At 34.9% G+C, this 26937-nt stretch overlaps 1 protein-coding gene and 1 long non-coding RNA gene across 2 annotated transcripts; one reads left to right on the top strand and one right to left on the bottom strand.

The window, feature by feature from the left end:
- Positions 1–10726: 10726 nt before the first annotated feature.
- Vkor (Vitamin-K epoxide reductase) lies at positions 10727–17960 on the bottom strand. Its single transcript, XM_074175831.1, has 3 exons — positions 17722–17960; positions 16687–16784; positions 10727–11082 (listed from the first exon to the last, which is right to left on the bottom strand). The coding sequence occupies exons 1-3, from the start codon at positions 17895–17897 to the stop codon at positions 10853–10855; spliced, it is 504 nt and encodes a 167-aa protein (XP_074031932.1). The 5' UTR covers positions 17898–17960; the 3' UTR covers positions 10727–10852.
- Positions 17119–17965, top strand: LOC141482491 (uncharacterized). Its single transcript, XR_012465561.1, has 2 exons — positions 17119–17283; positions 17376–17965. It is a non-coding gene; the product is annotated as an uncharacterized lncRNA (long non-coding RNA).
- The last annotated feature ends 8972 nt before the right edge of the window (positions 17966–26937 follow it).

Consider the following 26937-nt stretch of genomic DNA (forward strand, 5'->3'; position numbering starts at 1 on the left):
ACACCCGATGTTTGTAAGACACTTGCCTTATCGGCTCTTCAGTAGCAAATACGGAATCCCTTACAATTTAAACAAGATTTCTTTGGCTCGGATTCAATCAAATAAGCGAATGAATGTTATTTACGTACGTACTATCACGATGACAAGGCTGGATTCGACTCATTCCGTGACAAAAACTCGTAATTTCATGAACGAGTTGAGTGTTTTTTTTTATAATGTTATTCGTATTTAGTACTGAAGAACCAACAAGGCAAGTGTCTTATGGCGAAATATCAATATGTCTACCAGTGAGGATGACAGTGTTCCATGTAAGTGAAATTTGCTTCTTTCATTAATTGTATTGTGTAGAAATCCTATGAATGATATCTGATTTAATTTCATTACGAATGTTTGGAAAACAAATGAAATAGACAAAAGTGTTTTTCATATAATTCATCGTTTATATAAAAGTATTTGTTTCGAAAGTAATTTTCTTTCGTGTAATTCAATGTTTATATGAAAATAGCTGTTTTTAGAGGGCTTTTTCTTCCAGTTTGTGTCCGTAAGTTACTTTTGCATGATATACACACCTTTGTATAGAGGAAATTTTTTCAAATTGATTGCTTCCTCTCTTTCTTTAGAACATTCCCACATTTTTTGTATCAAGATGGAGATGTTAATTAATGTTTTTATTAAAAAAGATTCCATACATTCAAGATCGTGGAAATTGAAAAACTTGAATAAAAATTACAAGATAATTTCAATTATCTTCTTCTTCTTCTTCTTTATCGTCTTCAACGACATTTGTCTCCAGGTCTTCCATGATTTCGGGATCAAAGGTTCTGTCTTCATTGACATTGCTCTGATATGGTGTAGCAGTGACACACGCTTGCCCATTACACTGACCACAAACTAAAGCACTGCGTCTCCGATCTCCTGCATCCACTTCGCGTATCACAACCATTCTTCCTCTGGAGCAGGTGCTAAAATTGTCGTTATAGATTCCAGGAAATATAATGTAATAGTTGATTATAAATGAAAATTATTAATAATGTATTTATCAATAATTAATAAACTTCATATGGCATGTTTTTGAACGGGGCTACCGGTTGACCTTGGGTCAACCGGTAACCACGCGCACGCCGCCCTCTATCTCGAATATGATTGAACGTGTGAAACAAATGTTTAAACAAAATTGTAAGAAATTTTATCTTCTACAATCTGAATCGCGAATGCAAATGGCGAAAACCCCATAGGAAACGAGATATTTGCAAAAATGAGATTGGAAGATTGCTCGCGTATAGCCTTTTTCAAAATGGGCAAGAAAACCCTTCCAAATAACTATAGACCAGTCGCTTTGTTATCAGTGATATCAAAAATCATGGAGAAAGCCGCGTAAACCACCATATCCTCAAATATTTGGAAGGCTTCAACATCTTGAGCGATCATAAATATGGCTTTCGGAAACAAAGATCAACAGGCGACCTTCTTTCGTATGTCACCAATATTTGAAATAACTAAATCGAGAAACATGGAGTTAATAATAGACACTTTATTCACAGTAAAAAAAAACAATATGAATATATATGAATAATACAATTGCATGGAGTGAACAAGTGATTAAGGATAAGTACAAAGTACTTGTTTCCTTGAAATTAACAGATAAATAGACAAATAAAAAAGGAAAAATATATGTATAAAAATTATCAAATGGTAAAATTTTAAAAATATACAATTCTAAAACTAATATATATAGTCAGCTTAAATTCTATAAAGAATACAATTCAAATAATACAAAAAAGTTAAATGACATACATTGGTTGTATTCCACTAGGGTTCAAATAGTTGGGAGATCATATTCCTTTCATTTTCATTGATATATTTCTTTAACTTTTTCTTGAAGTTTTGTTTACTTTTACATTTTTTTATTTCTCCTGGTAGGGTATTATAAATTTTTATTGAAACATAAGAGTATGCTCTTTGAGTTTTTGATTTTGTAGCATACGGTAGGATGTGTTTGTTACGGTTTCGAGTATTGTATTCATGGTTAGGAATATCAGCTTTATGTTTTTGAAAGTGGTATTTCATATTCACACGAAGGTAAAATAATTGCCTGATATCCATGATTTTTATTTCCTTGTAGAGGCTATCAGAGTTGTATCTAGAGCTTTTCTGTTGGTGTTCTCTAGTTGCTGGCCAAACTTCGATGCTATGGCTTAATGGATCATTTTTGTGTATGGCTTTTCAGCTTCCTGAAGTGCAAGTGGCCTCTGATGGATACCTCCCGAATACTTTCACCATCGATGCTGGTGTTCCCCAGGGATCCATATTGTCTCCAACCTTTTTTTACTGTATATCAACGACTTATTGGCAAAACCAAGAATCCAATATATTGCTTTGCTGATGACAGCACACTTGTCTCATCATTTTATTTGGATTCCAGGACATCGGCTACGGAGCAGCTATGGAGCGGCAGCAGGAGGTTGGATATCTTAATAAGGATCTAGAAGTGATTTCGAATTGGGGTGAAAGTAACCAAGTTCAATTCAATGCCACAAAACTCCAGGCAACACTTTTCTCCAAGAAGATAAATGTCTCCGAACTGGATATAACAATGTCAGGACAGACAATCCGCTTTCTGCTTCAATAAGTTTGTTGGGGGATTGAAATGGACACCAATATGTCTTGGCACAATCATGTCGCTGGAATTGCAAAGGCTGCTTCTCAAAAGCTTGGAACACTGTTCTGAACCAGAGAACTGTACAAACCTCAGCAAGTTTTGATGCTTTATAAAGCTCAGATCAGACCTTCTTTGAAGTATTGTTCTCATTTATGGAGCTCCGCCCCGAAACATACCCTGAAACTGCTGTATTTCATCCAGGAAACAGCCATCCGCCTGATTGGACACTCCAACATCACTTGCAACCTTGATAGTCTGGAACATCGAAGAAAGGTTGGAGATTTGTATCTCTTCTATAGATACTTTCACGGGAGGTGTTCAAGTGACTTGGCACATTGTATTCCACCAAGAGCGGTACAGATCAGAAATATGCAATGGACTGTGGCTGCTCATCGTTTTCAGGTTCAACTCAGTACACCTAAAACTTTACTCTTCAAAAACTCTTTCATTTGGAGAACTGCGTCTATGTGGAATAAAGTTCCTGAGAACGTTTTTCCAAATGGATTTGATCTCTAGCGATTAAAATCCAATGGGAATCGCTACTTTCGCACAGGCACCGCTCTAAGAGCACATTAAGGATTTTCCTGTAGAGCTTGTGTTTTGTCCTTACAAAAATCGGCTTTTGTGACTCTTGACCAGAGATTTTGAAACTTGCGTACACAACTTTTCGGATGTCAAAATACAAGTTTTTACAAGTTTATAGCTGGGTATCCCAAATTCCGAGATACCAAGATACTAAGATGACTGGGCCACAAGTATAATGTTTTCAGCATTATACTTGTGACGACCATATTTAAGCTCTCAAAATCGTCGAATACGAACAGTTAGCACTCGTCGAAAACCCACAGGTACTGACGCAATCGGTCAAGAATCTACCGAGCAAACTACAAGCGGAGGCGGCCACCAATCCCCGCAACCAATACCAATAAAGGGATCAAGAAAACAAACATCGAAATAATCAAGGAGAACCCGTTGTTATCACACAGTTAGTTGTTTTGAAGATATGTTAATACGGAGACAGTTTGGATAGGTATTTATGAAACTGGTCATGAAAATACTAAATTACCTACTCAAATTATTTTCTTCAGATATTATTTTATGAATAAAAATATGAAGACCTCTGTTTTTTTGTTTTTTTCCATTAGAAAAGTTCTAATGTAGGAATCTTTCAAAGGAAGGAAGAAAGCAATTATTTATTTGCGGCTTTGCCTATTTGTACAAAAAAATTAACAAATTCACACATATGTACTATAACTATCAGCTAGACATAACGAAAAAATGAAAAAAGAAAGGCAGAAATAAGCCAATCAATTAAAATCTTTCCACGGTCTTTTTAAACGATTACAAAGAAGAATTAGAAAGTTCTAAATACACATTGTAACTCTTTGCAAGTCCAAGTCCAAGGCCATAGTTGGTATGATGAAAGGGTACTGTATTTCTTGTTTTCTTTAGATTCACATTCAAAGTTATACGTTCAACAAGTTCCGGGGAATTATTGATACTACCATTGATTGTTTTGTAATTAGTGTAAGATCTGATTCAAATCTGCTATGAGCCAGAGTATTCAAGTTAAGAATATATTAGGTTGAGTGGAAGAACATTAGGTTAGTGGAAGTTTAGCAGTTATTTGCATAGCTGCAATAATTGAACTTCGCCTTTTGCAACTGTGAAAAAAAATTGGTGGTTGTTTATTATTATTATTGTTTATTCACCGACGTTTGCGCTAGTTAGGCCCTATCTTCCATTCTTAACAGAGTGGTCTAGATAGAGTCTGCGAAGTTCTGAGAGAAAATCTCGATATTTCATCCATTTTTCCTTCTCTTTGCGAACGATATTCTTCTCGCCAGGAGCTGAGAAATCCACTACAAGTGTCGTCTTGCTCTGGTGGTTATTATTATTTCTTTTACCATAGTATGCGCTGGTCAGGCCCTATCCCCCGAAGCCCCGATACATTCGGGAGGACGCACCAGCGTTATCAACCAACGACCACTTCCCACACCGTGGGGTAAGTGGTCATTGGGTCCGAGAATCATGTGCTCTGAACAAGCACAGTGAGCCAAGAATGACAGCTCTACATCAGCAGCCAATGCTGCTACAGCACAATCATTGCCTGAAAAATCAAAGTTCAGGTACGAAAACGTTCATCATTTGTTTTCATAATTTTTGGCTTATTGTCAAATTCTCTACCTTGTGGAGCATGTACTCTATATTGAGAAGTTGCGTGGAGAAAAATGTAAACATAGCCATTTTTCCAAAGGTTATCGCATTTCTTAAATGGAAGAATGTTGGTTATAGAGTAAATAAATCAGAAGTCTTCAATAGCGAGCAGATCAATATATTCATTAGGGAAGTAAATACTGAAACAAATCTAATGAGCATTGGCAATTTTAACAAAATATTACGATTGTATGATCAGCATAATTTACTTTATTTTCAGGTAGCAACAATTATTGGGTTAGGCGTTGCATGAAGAAGGGAAAAACTAACCAAAATGTCAATTGATCTAATAAACAACAAGGAAGACATGTTGCTTGTGAAAGTACAATATTCCGAAACACTTTTTTTTGTACCTTGGGAGCTGTCTGACTTGTCCATTCAGTCCAAGTCTCCATAAAACACTGCAACCTCTTGGGTTTATTCTCCTATCTTCTCATGACACCCATTCCATCAGTCTCGTTCCCTGTACTAGTTTGTACAGGTTCCGTGTTGGATGTTCGTCATATTCTTCTGGGCGTAATTTTGTACGTCCATATATTGCCTGCCTCCTGTGATTCAGTGCCTCACATTCGCATAAGATGTGTAGAGCTGTTTCTGTCCCTTCGTTGCATAATCTGCAGCTAAGGTCTCCGTTGTACAGCCTCATTTTATTCAGGTGTCCTCTAAGCGGACAATGACCTGTTAGTAACCCTGTAATTATTCTGAGCCGATCCCTACTATATTGAAGTAGTTCTTCGGTTCTTTTCTTGGACGGTTCCCTAATGAAGGTTCTACTGTATTTGTTGCCAGTACTATGTGTGCTTCGTAATGGTCCATGTCCTAATATGGTTTCGTACCAATGATTTTGGTACCCCCAGAGCTGGTTCAGGACCTATATATGAAGTTGATGATCCGCGTCTAGCGCATTCATCAGCTTTATCATTACCTGTGATTCCTGGATGCCCTGGCACCCAGTAAAAAGTTAATTTGTTCCTGTTTGCAAGTTCATTCAGTTCTTCATGGCATTCCCAGACCAGTTTTGATGTCACCTTCGGGTTTGTCAGAGCCCCTAGTGCGCTCTTGCTGTCTATAAAAATATTGATCCGCTCATTTCTTTGAGATCTCAATTTAATAAGCCTTGCACACTCCAAGATAGCATACACTCCATCCTGAAAGACGGATGTGTATAGTCCTAGCGGATAGCTGTAGTTTAGATTTCTATCCGCTCGGTATCCGCTATCCGCATGTTTGGTCTTCGATCCATCTGTATACCAGGTGTTTTTTCCAAACATGTTTTCGGGATGACTAATGGTCTTCCACTATTCACGGCTTATGATTTTGGCCGTGAAGTTTGTGTTAAAAGTGTACTTCGGTGTCATGTGGTCCGTGCACATATTCAATATGTGCTCCTCCACTTGTTCCGGAATTTCTATTCGGTCCGATCTCTTGTAGTTCGGTGAGTTTTCCAGTCTGAATTGGCCCATCCTGGCCTCCCCCATTATCACAAAGTGTAATGGAGGTAGATTCAGGAGTGTCTCCAATGCAGCTGTTGGGGTAGATCTCATTGCTCCCGTTATTCCCAAACATGCAAGTCTTTGCACCTCGCCTAGTTTGTTGATGGCGGTCGCCTGCTTCATCTTTGACCACCAGACCAGAGATGCGTATGTTATCATGGGTTTAACCACCATCGTGTATAGCCAATATACCATGTCTGGTTTTAGCACCCATATTTTTCCATAGGTGCCTCTGGCGATCATCAGTGCTACCTCCGCTTTCCTCTTTAGGAAAGCGGAGGTAGCAAACTGACCTGGTTCAGGTCAGTTTGGAATCTAGGATTACTCCCAGATATTTAACCTCCCCCGACACTTGTATTTCTTCACCTCAAAGTTTTAGAGGTCCGAGACCCTCCGTTTTAGTCCTCTCGGTGAATGCTACTATGGTCAATTAAAATGGGCTTATGCTAAGCCCTTCTTCTTCGGTCCATCTTGTTATAATGTTCAGGGCCTTCTGCATGCATCCCTTCACTACATTATTGTATTTACCCTGGACTAAGATGACTAAGTCGTCTGCATAGCCCAGTGCTTTATACCCATTGTGGTCCAAGAGATATAGTAGCTCGTCCTTTACAAGGTTCCTTAAAAGAGAGGATAGACTCCCCCCCCCTGAGGACAGCCCCTTGCTAGCCGTGCCACGACTGTTTCCCCCATAATGGTTGTATATACCAATCTTCCCTTAAGCATGCAGTCTATCCACCTACAGCTTGTCTTGTCGATCCCTCTTCACACCGACGCCTGGATGATTGATTCTAAAGACGTATTATCAAATGCGCCCTCAATGTCCAAGAAAGCAGCTAAAAGTACATCCTTGTTTTTCTTAGTACCTTCTATTTAAGAAATAGTATGGGCCAAACTCAACTCCGACATTTATCGCTAATAGCAATTGATAACAAAACCGTATCAAGTCTGGATTTAACCGAAGTTATTGATACTTTTTCGAAAACTAAAGCTAGGAAAAGATTGTAATTATAATAGCTATTTAGTCAGTTGACAGGTCCGATCTTTATATAATAATGATAATAAAAATAAATCTTTTCTATTTCGTTTTATTGTCCAATACCTACTCCAATTATTAAAATAATTGTGATTTATGTTGTTAGTGTTTAATATTTTTACTAACTGCCCTGCAATGCATGAAAAAGAGCTGATGATAAATTAGCTCAGCATTTTCAAAGTATTTGTATATTTAATGATTTTACTTCATGAAACCTTACCAGTTTTGATAGCAGTGGAGCCTCATTTTTTATTTGCCCCAAGGCCCTAGATTACCTAGCTAGCCACTGTACAGAAATGTGATGTTTGATGAAAGCCCTTCTTTATAGAAAAAATTATTGTTTTCAGTCTGATACCAGTCTCAGATTCATTACAAAACCACTAATGTTCTCCAGAAAAGTTGAAATAATCAAGCCAAAACCAAAGTGTTGGAAATAAGGATATTACTATGTGAAGTTTACATAAGAAAAAGTGTTGGTTCCAGGGTTGATCATTTTAAACTCCAAACCAATGCAGATTTGATGGGTATAAACTAGGTTCATCCGTCAATCAGCTGTCGTTTCCTTATGAACGACAACTCTCAGAGGTCGAATCCTATGCGAGCTGAGCCATCCTTTTTTTTTTCGTGTGAGTTAGTACGCTTCAAACTATATGCAAGTACCTATATTAGATTTTATGATCAGGACTCGCTTATCTACTATTGTCGATAATGTAAATGGAAAGGGTGCAATTAGACCTCTGAAAATCATTTTTAAACGTTTGGAATCGTAATAAAAAGTTTAAATAGTTTTGTAGCAGTATGTTTGGTTGTCTATCTTTAAGTCACAATATTTAAATTACTAAATAGCAGATTTCCATAATGTTTCTTTCAGTACTTCCAATTCTTTACATCTAGATGGCAGCACATATTCGATTTTGAAATCGAACGTCAAAATTAGTTTTAAAGTGCAGACGTACGAAAGCACAGAAAGACCACATATTTTTGTTTCTTGAAAATTACGACTTCAAAACTCCAAAATTCTACATCAATCTCGAAATTTCGACTTTAATCTGTAAATTTCGACATCAAACCAAAAAAATCAAAGTCAAAATTAAGAGATTAATGTCATAATTTCGAGTTTAAAGTCGTATTTTCAAGTTTATAGTCGAAATTTACGAAGACATTTCGAGATTGAAGTTGTGATTTCGAGTGAGGGTGATGAAATCACCGCTTACGACGCCATCTATGGGATCGATAGAGAACTCAGTCCTTGGGTACCTATCAAAGATAAACGAGGCTCCCCAAGACGGTCAGTTGCAAAGCCAAGCTTCGACATTGACCCTCGATGAAATTAGTCCTCACTTTCACTGCAAGGCAACTAGTTGTAAACTAGAGCCCAAACACATTACATTTATCTTTCATACCAAACAGTGCTGTCTCAACCCGCCATAGGTCCATCAGTGCCTCTAGGCTGAACCACAAATGCGTCCCACAGATGACGTCTCTGCAAAGAGAGATCGTCATCACCCTTACATACTCAGAACGCTCAAGTAAGTAAGGGCGATGACAATCTCCACTTCTCTCCTTTAAGGACAGTGAAGTCTAGCAATGCATTTGTGGCCCAACTGACTGACGCCACTGACGAGACCTTTTTTTTTTAATGTTTTTTTCATTATCATATGTAATTGATCTAAATGGAATAAAAGATTTATTATTATATATGAGAAATAGTAGTGGGCCCAGTATGGAACCTTGCGGTACCCCTCTGATTAATAATATTTATTCACCATTTGTGATACTTATCGTATGTATAGGAATTCAAAAATGATCAATTAAATAAAATAAAAAACACAGTAGTAACACAGTAGAAACATGTGATATATTTCTCAAATAAAGTTTGTGGAGATCAAATCGTAAGATGTAGTTTATGAAAAAAATATATAATGCAGGTGCAGTCAACAAGCGTTCTCTTTAAAAAATTGGTCTAGAACTTTCTTGGTACCCCAGATTGAATATCAATCTTATCAGTCGTTTCTGAGAGATGAAGACTCTAGAAAATTCCTTCGCACATCCTCAAGCCACTATTATGTTCAAACTGATGTGGGACTATGCATTAGCAAAATAAATATTCAGTAAACCAAACCTATCTAAACAATAATTAAACTGTTTGAATAATAAGCTGAATCAAGTTTACTGCAAAATAGGAAACAACAGATTATTATTATCCACTTGTGCATAAATATAGTTCAAAAGTTAAATATGATGCTATTATATCTAAGTAAACGCCTTGGGACTCCATAGAAATTTATTTTAACACGCTTTTATTAGCTTCACCTGCATGTTTGTATGGTTGTTTGTAACTCTCAAGGTCGGGATCTGTATTTGACAGAATTATCGACACTATTGCTTGATCTATTAGCGGGCAGATGGCGCAGTACGGAACCTCCTTGATATATCAACTTTATTGCTTGATCTATTCGCGGCCAGATGGCGCTGTACGGAACCTCCTTGAAAAACTCTTAACTCACATTACATGTATTTCTTCATTTGAAATAAGTATTTTTTCATTAACACGTGCACCTGCTGCCTTATTTGAAACCCTCCTTTAGGCGCCTGCTGCCTTGGGCTTGGTAGCTGATTTTCAGGCTCCCTCTCCGGAATCGTAAAATATCAATGGTCATTTTTCTGGTCATATACGGCTGATTGATCCCAAAGTTTAGATAAAGTAAATGGAAGACTAAAAAACACGCTTTTATAGCATACGAAACTAAAAAATGAAAAATAAATATAGTTTAAAAACTAAAAAACACTATTTCAAAGAACATCGAACTAAAAAGTTGAAAATATTTTTTTTAAATAAGCTTTAAACAATTACGAATGAAAAATACTAGTATTATTGTGAAAAAAGCGTGGGCGCTTTGTGCCATATTTTTTGTATATTAAGCGCCGTGGCTTTTTCTTTAAATAATACTAGTATTTTTCGTTCGTTATTGTTTTAAGCTTATTTAAAAAAAATATTTTCAACTTTTTAGTTCGATGTTCTTCAAAAGCGTGTTTTTTTAGTTATCCAAACTATATTTATTTTTTTAAAGAAAGTTGAATATGATGCTATTATATCTAAGTAAACGCCTTGGGACTTCATAGAAATTTATTGTTTTTAAAAGAAATTGGTGATTCACACTGTCAAAAGCTGAAGTAATGTCATTAAAACGACTGATTCAATTATTTGTCCTTACAAAGGCCAGTTTTATGTTGTCTATTAGGGTATTTATTCATTATCTCATTTCACGAAAAATTCCCTCTTGAATCAACTAACCCAGGGAAAATAATCAAACCACCAAATACCAACATGCATATACCATTTAATTTACATCAATAACAAACATCAACAGTAACAAAAATATATAAAAAAAATTAAACCATTTCTTGGAGACTCTTATACCAATGAACACAAATGCAATTTGATACCTAATTAGTTTTTTGTTTTTCAGTTCTGTTTTCTTCAATAGTACTGATTGTTTTCAATTTCAAATGAATCAATATCAAATTTATCACATTGACTACATAAATTGACACGCACACTATACAAAAATCATATAATAAGAAGTAAAGAATGTACGCAAAGTAGAGAGACATGATGTTTGAGAGAACAATTCCTAAAAGAGACACTAGCACCATGAACCTCGAATTGGATTGGGCTGAAACAAAAATGAAAATATTAAACAAAAGTCATTTTTTGTGGAGTTAATAGGAGTTTTTCTATGTATCTGTGGGAATTAAAATGGAGAATAGAGGTGCAGAAAGGGCAAATTTCTGGTTCACCTCGATAGGTTTCTGTATAAATTCAATGTTAAAAAAAAAATGCGCTATTATCAGTAATTTGTATAAGGTTGTTTCAAAAAGTTTTGTCCGTTTTCATGAGTCGACTTCAAACTATAATATCTCAGTAAATACTTATTCAATTCAATCGAAATAAGAGTCATTTGAATCAGTGCATTTTTGCCAACGTAACATAGGTTAATTAATTTCATCAGCATAAAAATTGTGTGGTCGGAATTCGATGAAGTCGACGAAGGCTGTTTTTACCTGACCAGTGCCGTGGAGCAATATCGGACCTCTTCTGTAGTGTGCCGACTGCTACTAACGTAGTTTTCGGTAGAGTTGAAAAACAGCTTTAGCTACTATCAATCAATCAATCTATCACTGTACTTTATTGTCTAAGAAAAAAATCTTATTGACAAAGCATATGAAAACAATTCTATTACACAAAATAACATACACATATATATACATACACATATATAACACATATATGCACATATATACACACACATATATATATGAAATACAAGTTATCAAGTAATTATAAAGAAAAATAAAAATAACAGGTGCAGACAAAATAAAAATATAATAAAATATAATAGTCGAAGTTATGTAAAATTTCCAGAACTGTAAAAAGTTCAAAAAATAAAACCTAAATCAGAAGCTGGTCTCAAAGCCTGTCTTCAAAATATTCGACCAAGCTGTAATACGCTTTTAAGAGCAAAAGTTCTTTTACACGGTTACAGAATACCTTGTAGTTCACTATACTTTTCATTTCGGTAGGTAAATAGTTGAAAATCTTCCGACTCTCAAACAAAACAGAATGTTTTGTTAACGTTGTTATTGGAATAGGCAGAGGTATGTCGTGAATTTGACGGGTAAAGTAGGTATTTTCTGATCTGTAGCATTCTCTTCTTTTAAATATGAGACTTACTGTTTCCAAGATAAAAATGCAGTGTACAGTCAGTAATTTATTATTGATAAATAGGGGTTTGCAATGGTCCCTAATATTGGCTTTGTAGATGAATTCCACTGCTCTTTTTTGCAAAACGAAAACAGACTGTAGTAACTGTTTGCTACAAAACCCCCAGAAGGCGACACCATATCTCAAGTGAGATTCGATTAAAGCGTAGTACGCAGTTTTACCAGCAGTTGCTCCCAGTTCTTTAGTGATAACTCTAATGGCATAACAGCTAGATGAAAGTTTTTTGTTCAGATATTTTATATGATCTTCAAATTTCAGAAAGTTATCAATCCAAATTCCCAAGAATTTAGCAGATTGTTTATTTTCTATCATATGAGTTTGAAGGCAGAAATTTCCGTGCACAAATTTAAATGATAGAATGTTAGTTTTGCTGAAGTTAAAACATAGTGAGTTTGAGTCACACCAATACTAAATTTTTTCTAAATCAGCTTTAATGGTACTCTTCAAGGAAACCAAATCCTTTCCACGCCACAATAAAGTGGTGTCATCTGCAAATAGTGTAATTTTACCATCAATATTGATGTTAGGAAGATCATTCACGTATAGGAGAAATAAGATAGGACCTAGAACAGATCCTTGAGGAACTCCACGGCATATTTTGGAGAGACTGGATGCTTTATTTCCTTCCTTGACAATTTGATTTCTGTCAGAGAGAACACTTCACCCATTCGTCGTAAGGTTTTCTTTAATTCATGTGAATACAAATAAGATATCCTTTATCTCTTGTCATGAATAAAGTCGATTAATACTAATATCATTTTGATTTCTCCGTTTGATTTGAATATATGTTGGACACAATTTTTTTTTCTTCATTGAAAACCTCATCTATAGATATATTGGAATTGCAACCACATAAAATACTATTATTTCCAAAACGTTTTTCTAGTTTTTTGTTGGTTAACTTTCTGTGTAATAATATTTCATCAGTTTCTAGAGTGTGCTTGTACTCTGTACTCGTGTTGTGGAATTGGCCGCGGTGGTAGTGCGCCCGACTCACTATCAGAAGATCATGGGTTCGATTCCCGCCTCGACCAGATATTTTTCTCGAGAGAATTTATCTGGTTGAAGCGGGGATGATTCTGCAATTGTGTTAGGAATCACACGTTAAAAGGTAAGACCTCGTTAGTCCTTAGCTCGCACAAGTTTCTCAACTTCTGAGAGTTGTCGTTTGTATGGGGGCGACAGCTGATTAACGGAAGAACAGATTTTGAACAGATTTTTGAACTCTGAAGAAGCACTCCAAAAGTGTATTTTGTGAGATGTCCATTAGTTTCAATGGTTTACCTTATATTCCACCAAATATTATTAGTCACAGTGCACCACGAAAAGTTGTAAAAAGTCTGTTATATCATATTGAAGTGAGCAAAATAATAGCAGAATCAATACTCCTGACCGCTTCGGATTGAATGATTCCGCACAATCTATCTCGTCTTGTGTTTGTAAATCTTTTGCTGGAAAAATCCCCCCTTGTTTACTTTGTAATGAGTGTTCAAGAGGTAGCAAAAACGTATGTGATTTTCTGGAACTTCAACTAGCGTTTCCTAATATGACTAATAACCAGTCCGTGCAAAGCATCTGAAAATGGAACTTTCAACAGGTGATGATCGACTGTATTGCCAAACATGCGCCAAACTAACTGACTGTTATAAGGAAACAAGTATACCTGAGACACCAGTCAATCGTATAATAACACCATTCATCTTCAAACATGTCTCAACCTGTGACGTAAACACCAAACTCTTACGAAGGTTCGAAATAGATGAACACTTCAATCTAGCAGACCACTATTATAATATTCATGCAGTCATTGTTCACTGTCGTTCTGTAGTTGAATTTGGTTTGATGATAGTCGTATCACAAAATGTTCTGGCGATGTATTGAATTTATTGGAGCCTCTGGAGACACCCTACATTGTGTTTTATGAGAGAGAGGACATTGGCAGATCAAGATTTTCAGATGATGTGGTGCTGCAGGTTTTTCCGGGTTTTCCTGCAGCTGAAAAAGCAAATGCGCCACTGGAATGAAGTTGCCCCGAAGCGCCAATTAATTTTTATTGTTGTTTTATAATTTCATGATTTGTATTGTGAAAGTGTTATTATTATATTACTATCAAATTAAATATTGTAGAAATGATGAAACAAATTATCTACTAATGGAACATTTTGTTTTACAAACTCATTATGATATCAATGTTTTAAAGTTCAATTTGTAACCTTTTGTAATGACCAAATTATATTCTGAATTATATACAAAGTCATAAGAAAAAAATATAGATTTTTCATTCACTAACAGATTCTGCAAATTGTTACATTCTGACATTTTTCAAAACAAACCTTGATTGATTATCATTTATCAGTTACAATACACAGAGCTTCAAACCTAAATTTCTTCCTGTAATATTATTGATAAGCATTTATTTCACAAGCACATGAAAGTTTTCAAAAACTGACAAGATCATGAAGGCTAAAATTGTTTGTGCAACATCATTTACATTAAAAGCATACCCAATTTAGAAGTCGGACATTCTTAGAGTAATGCAAATTTCATTGATCAGAAGAACAACAATTATTTCTGTTTTGGTTTGGTTTCCAGGTTTTGTCGTGGTCTTCTTTGGTTTTATTCTCCAAATGTGTTAGGAATCAGTTAAAAAGTAAGACCTCGTTAATCCTTAGCTTACACAAGTTTCGATAGTTGAGTGTTGTCGTTTGTAGGGGTAAGACAGCAGGTTAACGGAAAAACAGATTTTAAATATATTTTTTTAACAGAAACAGATCTTCAGTGGCGTTGTCGAAGTATTCTTCTTGACGTATCAATACAGTAGAATCCGGATATAATTACCTTCAAGGGACCGGATACACTATGTCGTACTAACCGGACGACGCACAAAACGGATTGATTTTGTTGTAGTAAAGTGTACATTAGTTCATTAGTCTTTAATTTAGTTGTTCGGATTATAAATCCATAGGTGAATAAAACATTTTATAGGGATTACATATGCTTTATTTTAATAGTTCTCAAATATCCTCATGTACAAACATATGTACTGTACTGTAATACAAAGAGATAAAATACACACGAAATGCACGAAAAAACTGTGTTACTGACGTAGAAAGTCTGTTATTTGAGTTTGTTTTTGACAAACTTTTGTTTGGTAGTAAGAATTTCATACAGCATTATGAATTCGCGACATCATTGTTTTCATAACATCATCATGCAAGTTAGTCTGGACAAAGACATTGGGCGTTTCCGCAGACTCCAGAGCTTCAGACATACTCAAGATTGGATAAATCTTCTCTGGTTCGTCATCATCACCGTCATTATCTTTGCTGTTCGCGTCGTTGGCAATTATATTGTGCAAAATGTTTTCATCAGACGGTTCCTCGCAAATAGCGACAGCCTTATCCAACTGCTCATGAGTAGAATTCCTTACACGTTTGCATTTAAAAACATTGGCATTGAACAGTGACTCGATCTTATCTTTATTCTTTTTAATTGTGGATATTGTAGAATGGGATACACCAAACTCCTTTGCAAGGGCTGCATTTGATTCACCGGCTTCTAATCGGAGTAATATTGTACTTTTTTCTTCAATTGAAAAACACTTTCGCTTCACAGAATTCATTTTGTCGAACTTTATGAACTTACAAGTGACAAAGACCTCATACTGGAACCTCAGCGGAGTGCGCAGAGGTATTGGTACGCAGATTGTGCAAACAAAACATTGCGCGGTGTGTCAACCGGATGAATTATCATGAAAAACAGTCGCTATAAGCGGTTGGATGCTCAAACCGGAGTCGCAATAAACGGTATATTTTCTCAATAACTAAATATGAAATTAAACTTGAGTAAACATTATCGTCGCTGTAAACAGATAGTCGTTATAAGCGGAGTCGTTATATATGAATTCTACTGTAGTTGATACTATTTGATACAGTTTATTGTAAGAATTTCTTAGTGATTTTATAGTGAAAATCATACAATAAACTATGTCAATTAGTTTTTTTAATATGGATTTTCATCAAGTATCGGCCAGTTCTATTCAATTAATAGTTGATATATCTACAACTGTGACAGATTACTGTCGCAGTTGAAACATTTGGAGACTGTAACCAAAGATGACCACGGCAAAACACTGAAACCAACCAAAACATTGATGCCAGCCCTGAAGGCCTAGACTCCTATAACAATTATTTCTCTTGGTAAAAGTGATGAAGAAATGTTGCTTAAGTGATTATTATCATTATAATTATCATCATCATTACTTGAAGTAATAATCATATCTGAACAAGAATATTGGAAATATCGTTTGCTGGTTGAAATAAAAAGATTCCTCATGACTTCAAAAGCCATAATGATTGTTGAAGAATTGTATTCCCTTTGCTTTTTTTTTGTGAATTTTCATCAACTCTCATTTATAAATGAATTTTGAGAAGTTGTGGCTCTTATTATGACTTATGTCAACTGAAATCCTTATATGCAGTAAGTCTGAACCTACCTAAAGTTGCAATCATACTATAGAACATGAGTCCGAATAAACTGTTGGGTTGGTGAAGAGAAGAATCCTTTCCAAATATTCCGAAACCTTTTCCATACCTACAATAAAAGAAATAATTAAATTAATTTGGTACAGTTGAATTCTATGAAAAATGCTTAAAAAAACAGGAATATAGAAACTATACCATTTCAACTGTATACAACTATTTATTCTGGATATGAATTTAACTTATATGGAAGATTACCAAAATAGTTGGAATAATTTCAAGAGAAAAACAAAATACGACAAACATTGTGGAGTTTTCTTAGGAAATACATTTTTCGGTAACCCAGCCTAGGCCGTGAAGAATCACCTTGTTGTTTTTATGGTAGGTATGGTTTTGATAAATGCAGTTGATTATTACCATAGCAGCTAAATTACAACTGACCGCTATTTGACATGATATTAGTTGACATTTTTATTTCTGAAAGATTTCATGATTTTTGTTAGCAATTATCTCAATAAACTTTGGAAAGCAGCAGCTATATTAAATTTTAAATTATGCTTCACGAAATTTCCAATGCAGCATAATTATTGCCTGAAAAAAACAAAGTCCAGGTATGAAAATGTTTATGCTTTGTTCTCGAAATGGATGGATATAAAGAAAGACAAAACAATTACAGAGGATGTAATTTTGACCTATTTTGCAGAAAATCAGAAACTGTCAAATCCTCTACCTTGTGGAGAATGTCCTATATGCCATTTTAGTGAAGAAAAATGAAAACAGCCACTTTCACAAAGGTTACCCCATTTTTTTAAAGGAAGAATGTGAGGTAAGAACAGGAAGAACTAAAAAAATGTCAACTGATTCAATTAAACAAAAATGAAGAGATGTTGCCTGTGAAAATATCAGATTACATTATATCTCTGTGCAGGTGTAAATTTTTCGGTATACTCTAAGACTGTTGCATAAATCCACCCACTGATATAAAAGTTTACTTTTAGGAATGACAAAGGTACTGAGTGTTCCTTAAATAAGAAAACTAAATAACTCACTCTGATTTAAATGCCTTGGTACAGCTGACGTGGGGATTAATATCACACATAGGGGCATACTCATCATTCTTTTCAATTTGTATTTCAACACTATAAGCGTACAGTGATAAACCTAATCCTATTAGACAAGAAAGGGTCAATAAAGAGTTAATTCGAGATAGTGAAATAATCCACATTATTTTTTTGAGATATTCAATTTGAATAAAAAAGTTAAATCTATCTACAACTTGCCAAAAGCACCGTACCGTATAGAGTATAGAAGTAAACACAAGTTACCCCAGAAGAAGAGCTTTGTTCGTTTGTAGTTTGTGTAAGTTACACAGAATTGTATAAATTCTGTGACAGTAACAAAGAACGAGTTCTGGAATTGACCGATGTGACCACCAATAAATTTAACTATTGGTATTGGTTCATTCGAAATGCTTTTGTGTTTTTGATATTTAACGCAATCCATTAGACATTTTCTGTTGAATTCAGGAATTCATCTAAAATTTCTTATCCAGAGACATTTACACAGGACACATTTAATTCTGTGATGTGTCTAATGTGAAAACATTAGATACTTTCAAGTTCTAGTATTATGACTATTATTATTAGTTCATACAGAAAAATTTTACTTCAAGAAAGTTGTCTTAATGTAAATGAATGGGAGCGTTCATACACCACACTTTTACGTTGAATAGTGATGTATGAATGCTTTCATTTATTTACATTGTGACAACTTTGTTGACGTAACGTAAAAGATGAACAAAAAAAATCGGTGTATGAACCATCCATCAGTATTTTTCACAAATTGTAACCTTTAGACTTCCCAAATTTTGAGGATTACGGTGAGAACAAGGTAGGCATCGTCAATAATGCTCATGTCCGCAAGGTACCTCTTCTTTATCTCTTCTTCAACTTTCAACTGATCTAATTTGAATGACTTACATAAGTTAACTTCCCTCGGTACCATTCTCAATGAAATGTGGCAGATACATATATGTATCAATGATGGTTTTCAGCCTATTGAAAATATACTATTCTTATATATAGATTTTCGCATATTTAGATTAATTATAATTCTTGTGATACCACATACAATAGATATACCGACACAGATAATCTGAAGTTTAATTTTTGTTTTTCAAATGTATTATCGTTACCGGAATATAAAAACATTTATCAATAGAATTATAATATAGACTGCTCGACTTGCTCTTATGTTTCCAAAAAAATTCCAATACTATGAAATAGGTACCATATCCATTTATGCGGCATCTGAATTCTGCTAAATTTTTTAATTGATACGATCGTGTCATTTTTTACTTTTCAATGATTTTTTTTGGCAAAAGACATTATAAATTACCTCCATAAAATATTTCACTTTTCATTCTAATTTAAAAATCTGCATTCTCTATTAGCGCCACCTCCTCGACTACAACGCAAACCTTGACCTGATCTGAAAGCCAGTATAATAGGTAACTAACAATGATATGAATAATCTACAATATCGTTATCAGTTTAATCATCTGAGTTAAATAAATTAGTAAAATTATAATATGACCTGTACGATCAAAAAAATGTCTAATTTTGTGAACATATTGTTGAAAGTTTAGGGGCGGATACAGGTCATATTCAAGTAAGTTTCAGTCGAATAAATCCTGAGGTGTTTTCTGTCGTTTAATGGTATTCGAGCGCGTATTCAAAAACAATTCGCAGGGACGTCATCAATAATAAGATTTTCCAGAATAGAATGATTCAATTTGTGTCAGATGTCAAATTCAATAATTCTTGCAACGTATTTAATAAAAAGTTTTCAGCATTTTATAACGATCAAAGTAAAGCAGAAATTGACATCTGTCAATTCCGAAATTGACAACTGTCAATTCCGAAATTGACAACTGTCAAATTCCGTTTCAAAACCAACATCACGGTAGTTTTGAATCATCATAAATACGCTCTATATCATAGTTGATGTGACGTCATCGTTTCAACGCCAGAATGAATGTATTTGAATCACAGACGAATGAGTTTTGAATACATGAGCGCCAGAAAACGACTCTGTTCAGGTACAACCAAGCGAAGTTTTTTACATTGTTGAGGTTAGGCTTCACGAAACAAAGACGAAGATTTACTCTCCTATGATTTTAAATCGAGTCGAGAATAACCACATTTAGAATAATATATTGATCTCATCTCTATTTGTATATGAATAGTCAGTTCTTGCTGAGACTTCGAGTTACTACCTTCGTCCTCACAGTCAACGCCTACACCATTGAAGATGTATGCCGCAGTAGCAGACGAAACGTTCGATACTTCAAGTTCCTTATAACCGTGGTCTAACAGCCCTGATCTTATTGTTTCTCATAACCCCGCATGACAAAGAGTTGATAATATTACAACATTTATCTAACTGATATTGTAACCTACTGAATAGTTGGATTTTAGCATTTTTTCAAGTATTTTGGCGAAATTTTTCATTCACAATAACTTTCGATATCACTTTAAAAATAATTTTTCTGTGCTAAGGAAAAATAACAGTTTCAATACATTTGTTATTTATTAGGGATGGAGGTTAGGTTATCAATCTGTAACGTTTTCAATTTCTTTGTTGTGGTCCTATTCTTTTCTGGGAGTGGATATAAACCAATCCAAAATTATTTTGATTTTTTTGTGTCAATTCATGCAATTTCAAAACAATTTATTTGTTTGTATTAGATTTACTTTCTATTGGAAACAAATATTTAAGTTATAACTAATACATACGGGGGTGGTCCCAGAAATACTCGGCCTAACAAAAAAAACATGAAAATTTTGGAAAAATGTATTTATTTTTCAACATAATCTCCTTATACCTCTATACACTTTTTCCAGCGATAAGTTCGATACCGTTTTTACAATAAGAACTGTCATGCTGTCATGCTCCTCAAAATAGCCATTAACTGCCGACATCACTTTGTCATCGTTGGAAAATCTTTGATCACTGAGCAATTTTTTCAAGTTTGGGAACAGAAAATAATTCGAGGGGAGTAAATCTGGCGAATAAAGTGTATGAGGTAGCAATTCAAACTTCAATTTGTTAATTTTGATCATTGTGAAAAAGGAATTGTGAATACACCAGTTCTCTTGATGGAACAACACTATCATCCTCAATGGTATACCTACTTGGTAGTTTCGGGTGAAAACACTTGTCTTATCATCGCACCAGGACGGTTTTGGACATCATAACGACTTTATGTTACCGAAAGAGAAAACGATTTTTACCAAAACATCTGATCTCTGCTTTTCAATTAAAAAATCCTCGACATTTCAGAAAGACTCGTTCACTTCAATAAATGTTGGGCAACTCGAAGGATAGAATGACGAGAAATGAAAAGTCTGGGATTCATGAAATAAATTGTGAGGATTGCTGCATAAAGTATGTTGGTCAAACTGACGCGTTTTAAAGAACATGTTTTAGATATTTGATTCAATTGAAGAGAAGTCTAGTGTCGCTCAATAGGCTTTAGACAACGGTCATAGTATGAATGAGAAATTCTTGGAATTGTCAAGACCGGTACATGGCAGTAGGCTTTCAGACACCTTCGAAAGTTTAAAAATCAAAGAGTGTGGAAAGAGATCTGCAAATAGCGTCAAAGGTCCCATTTCAAACAGCCCGTGTTTTATTCTTTCACGTAATAATCACAAGTGGAAACCAGGGAAATATAAGTATAATTAGTCATTAGTAATTAACACATAAATTGGAATACCTACATCAAACTAACACAATAACTAAAATTATGAACTTATTTAATGACCGAAGGTAAATGTTCGTGTAGTTGTATATGTTGTTCCAAAAGTTTTGACCATTTTTATGAGTATACTTTAAACTGTGATATCTCAGTGGATAATTATTCAATTCAATCCACATAAGCGCTATTTGAGTCAATGCACTTTTGTCAACGTAACACAATCCGATCAATTCCGTCAACATAAAAATTGTGTACCAGGGATTCGATGAAGTCGACGAATGCCTTTTTTGCCTGGCCTTGATTGGCGAAGGTTCTACACAGTTATCGAAGTGCTTGAAAAGATGGTAGTCGGTTAGCAAGAGGTCTGGAGGGTATGTTGGGTGAGGCAGAACTCCGAAGCCGAATTCGTTGAATTTTCGAACGGTGATTCCTGAAATGTGCGGACGGGCGTTGTCGTGGAGCAGGATCGGACCTCTTCTGTTGATCAGTGACGTCTGCTGCGGATACAATTTTCAAGATATGACTCTGCTGTGATGGTTTGGCCCGGTTGCAAAAACCAAGTTTGGGTGGGGAAGTGGCTGGGTGGCTCTTCTGTGTCCAACCAATTTCCTGAACGTTTCCTGTTATCGTAGTGGATCCACTTTTCATAACACGTGTTGATCCGATCCAAAAAAACGATCGCAAAAAATTTAACTTTGGAAAAAAATGAGCAGCATCATAGGGTAGGGGAAGGGTGGATAAAGTGGCCCAGGCAGGTGAAGTGATCACCTTCTTTTTCCGGACGAATCAATAATAGCTATCTGTCAAAAACATATGGAAATAATTCATTGGTTGACGCCATATTGTCTCCATAAACACCGGCCGGGTCCGTGCTCGTCTTCAGATTTTATGGTGAAATAATTGTGTTTTGTGGTATCTGATCTAAGGTGAGTGATTTGAACATAGCTGAAAAGTAATGTCATCAGTTTCATAGAAAGACAATGCACGATTTTATCGATTTAATGGATGAATTGAGCTATTCATTTCGCTGCAAAATGGATCAATATAACCTCATTTGTCATTCTTTGTATTTTTTTTTTCACCGCATGCTAAATCGGGTAAAATGGCCCACCAATAGGTAAGGTAAAGTGACATGGTGGGCCACTTTACCTCCTTACTGCTTATTTTTTCTGCAAACAAATAATGTTTAGTGTTATTTCAGGTATGCCAATTAAATACACACGGACGCCACAGCAGCAGGAATGCAGTTCAGAGGTAATGTAAAATATAAAAATACTGGAGTCTCGTCGTCCAATTTTTAGTCCAAAACAAGAGGAAGAATCAGGACGTTAATATAAATACACTAGCTGCAGTTACTCCACCAACATTTGATCCTTACTTCAACCCGCAACCCAGAACATCCTTCGCAATATATTTCCGATTTCCAAAGCATTGCCTAAGACTAGAGCTGTGAATAGAAAAAGGGGGCGTACGGTAATTTTAACCAGCAGCTCATATAAAAATGAGTTGCAAAAAGAAACTATACAGCAAGAACAAAAGAAAGCTACCAGGAGAGTGGAAAAAGCTACTATTGAACCAACCCCAACTAAAACTGCCAAAAAACTTAAAAATAAAATAAAATAACGTGGCACGAACGTTGCTAAAAAGAAAAGTAACAAATATACTGACGACGATGATGACACAGATGATGACTCTGAATGCTTTCACTGTGGCGAACTTTGGTCTAAATCAAAACATGAAGATGGTTGGATACAGTGTTCTAGTTGTAAGCGATGGGTCCATGAAGAGTGCTCGGGTTGTGATTTCAACAATGATAACTTTCATTGTGAACTTTGTTCCTGGGAATATTTTCTATTAGGTTCGATTATGAACGAACAAATACAAATGAAGAGGTTGTTACTTATACTATATAGATTAGTAACTAAAAGTTGATTTAATTTGTTGTTAATGAATAATTGAGAAGAAGCTAACAAGTTAAGACTTAATTTTTGCAATTATTATAAAAGGCTGTTGATAAGTAAATAAAGACTGTTTATGATGAGTAAACGTAAGTATATTTAGATCAAGAAAAATGAAATACTCTTGATTATTGTGAATCAATATGTAGAATTAATATACTTATTGAATTAAGAACTGTTTAATTTAAATATTTTTTTCATGCAAAATTTCAATAAATCTGCATTTAAATAACATAATTCTGATATTTTATTTGAAGTAGGCCACTTTACCCGTCTATGAATTTGTATATAAAATTTTACCCGACCAGGATAGGTAAAGTGGTCAATTTCCCATTTCGACTTCAATCTTGAATTATGCTAAAATTATCAGAATATTGGTCTGTAAACAATATAATATCGAAACTTAATAAGTACACGGATAATAATAAACAAACAAACTGTAAACAGGTTGACATTTATTCGGTTGGCGTGTGTTTAAAGCTTAGGGTGGCCACTTTACCCTACCTTCCCCTACATATATAGGGTAGAAAATTCTCTATCGATCAGTGTACACCATGACACAGTAAAATAAGCATTACATCACATTACATCAAAACGGACAAAACTTTTGAAACAACACCTAACATATATATAACTTAGCTGTAAAATTTGTTTTAGTCGTTTTCTGATGATGCTAACCTGATTAGCGAAACGCATGGTATACTATTTTCTTGTGTAAATTTTTAAGTGTCAACTCAGTTGACTTACATTGAAAGCAGGTATTAACTTGCTTCTTTTGAATGGAACACTTAATAATCAATGTTAATTTAACATTTTTATAGATACAATAAAGATTATAATAACGACCACGAAAAACAATGAAATGTTTAAAGCTATTACTTCACTACCAAGAAAACTGTCTGGAAGTTCAGTTAAGAAATTTTTTGAAATTCAGAGTTCGTTAATTTCATTATTTTTCTTTCCGAATTAAATAATGGTTTTTTGAATTTTCTATAATTCGATAACAACAGATGAAGATGCCAAATCCACAAACTCCAGCGATTATATGGTTCTATAGTCCGTTCATAATTTGTCGATAGCACAAAATGAGGGCCCAAGTCATAAAACGGTCGTAAAACTCGTAAAATCATAGGCGGAGGTTCCTGAGGTGTTTATTCATTAAATATAAAGCTTCAGTTTATATTCGAAACTTGCCTTGAAAGGGTGAAGTTGTTACGAACGAAAATAATTTTTGGTTTAGTACATTTTTTAATCGCATTTAATTTACGGCTCGTTGGTGTTTCGGCGTCTACGGCAGTAATTAACGTCTCTAATATTTATTTTGCGAATTTTGTGCAGTGCGTGAGTAACTTTTTTTCATATTCCTACAAACATATACGTACCTTTCGTTCCTGCTTGTTTTGTTTGATTGCTTGCGATGGCTTCGTCATCATCATCAACATCATCAAGTTTTACACCGGTACTGTTGCGTACAGTCAGTAAGTCTGTCTATTCACCAAGAGAGAAGACTATTGTTTTGAACGTTCACGATGCTCTGGTTTCTCAAAATCCCACAAACACTGTTCAGAACATAATCAAGAGTTGTGCCAACATGACGGGCGTAGGGGAGTCAACAATATATAGGTTCCTATCAGAAAGAAAAAAAAAAGGTATAGCTAACCCAAATACAAACGAATACTTAAAGAGGGGGAGAAAACCTATTGAAATTGATGAATTTGCCAAAAATGGTATTCGAAGGAAAATTCACGAATTTTTTTACAAAAAAGAAATACCCAACTTAAACAAAATTTTACAAGAAGTTAGAGACGACTCGGATTTGCCTCATGTCGGACGAACCAAATTGTGGCAAGTTTTAAAAGAATTAAATTTCCGGTGGGAGAAATCAGACCGAAAATCACTTTTAATTGACCGGGAAGAGATTATATGTTGGAGAAGAAAGTATCTAAGATCTATACGAAAATTTCGGGCTGAAGGAAGGCCAATTTACTATCAGGACGAAATGTGGGTAAACGCAGGTCATACTCTCACAAAAATTTGGACAGATAAAAATATATCAAGCTCCAGGCAAGCCTTTATGGAAGGTTGGTCTTCCAACCTTCCAAAAGCACAAAAGACTATCACGAGGAGATGACAGCTGATGTTTTCGAAGAGTATTTTGAGCAGATGATTGAACATATACCACCAAACTCAATTATAGTATTAGATAATGCACCTTATCATTCACGACTAGTTGAAAGACTTCCAACGACTGCGTGGAAGAAACAGGATATCATTGACTGGCTGCGGAATAAGTCCCTGCCTTACGAAGATGGAATGGTTAAAGCAGAACTTTTAAAAATTGCCCGGCAACACAAATCTAAGTTCAAGAAATACGTAGTTGACAAAATGGCGGAAAGACGAAACATCACAGTCCTTAGACTTCCACCCTACCACTGCGAATTAAATCCAATTGAACTCATTTGGGCACAAATGAAAAGCTATGTGGCTAGAAAAAATACGTCATATAAAATACAAGCTGTACGTGAATTGTTATATGAGTCTTTACAACATATTACAGAACAAAATTGGCGAGATGCAGTAAGACATGCAATAGAAGAAGAACAAAAAATGTGGGATCTTGACAATATAATTGATGCGACTGTAGAGACACAACCGCTAATTATTAACCTGCAAGACGACTCGGATTCCGAAGATGATCCTGTTTATTTTGAATAGTTTTGTAAGTAATCGTAGTTTATATCATTTAAAAATAGGTATTAATTAAATAAATGTATCTTTTACAAATTGCAAGTAACTTATTATTTTTGAATAAAATAAAGAAATTTTTTTTAAATAAAAATACAGTTTACAGTACCTACAGTTTAAGAATATTAATATATTTATTTATTTAAAGTAACTAATATTTTAATCATATACTCTACGACACTGGTCACTCATTTCCACTCAAAATACCTACATAATCGGATTAAATGTGTTATAGCTGTATTGTATTTCTTCAGATACAAGGTGGGTTAGTCGAAAACATCTTAAACTGCCAGTTTTAGTTTGGTTTTTGTTATTATATCATATTAGCTGTCCTCTCTGTATTTCAGTTCTCTAATGAGGGTCAAACTTGCAGTGAGCTATCAACAAATTATGAACGGACTATAGCACGGTGTACTATTCGATTGCCACATCGAAAATTGGCAATACCTCAAAGAAATAACGCCCAATCATTGGGTAGAGAGGCAAGGATCCATGGAATGGCCAGCACAAAACCCTGATCTAACGTTATTAGATTTTTTCAGAAGTCAAAAGTATTGTATGCAAAAGTAAACTCCTCGACTAAGTGGTCTCAAGACTATTTCGGACAGGCCTGATATGATATGCGGAGTCATGTTGGAAAAAATCTATATTCTAGATTAGAATATTGCGCTTACTGCGCAACCTCTGCGGCAGGCAACAAGCGATGCAATTGAACCCAGGTTTGTGTTTAATAAACCCTACAAAATACAAATTAAGCAGAACATAGAGTCAGATGATACAAATGCAATACGGATTTATAC

The sequence above is a fragment of the Leptinotarsa decemlineata genome, unplaced genomic scaffold, assembly GCF_025532065.1.
Source record: "Leptinotarsa decemlineata unplaced genomic scaffold, Ldec_3_MD MMD2_tig00001393_RagTag_RagTag, whole genome shotgun sequence".
Classification (NCBI taxonomy): domain Eukaryota; kingdom Metazoa; phylum Arthropoda; class Insecta; order Coleoptera; family Chrysomelidae; genus Leptinotarsa; species Leptinotarsa decemlineata.

Coding starts and splice junctions, on each gene's coding strand:
- Vkor (XM_074175831.1), bottom strand. CDS start 17,897: ATGTGGATTATTTCACTATCTCGAATTAACTCTTTATTGACCCTTTCT. Junction 16,785..17,721: donor ACCAAGGCATTTAAATCAGA/GTGAGTTATTTA, acceptor CTTTTATTGTAG/GTATGGAAAAGGTTTCGGAA. Junction 11,083..16,686: donor TAGTATGATTGCAACTTTAG/GTAGGTTCAGAC, acceptor TTTTTGTTTCAG/CCCAATCCAATTCGAGGTTC.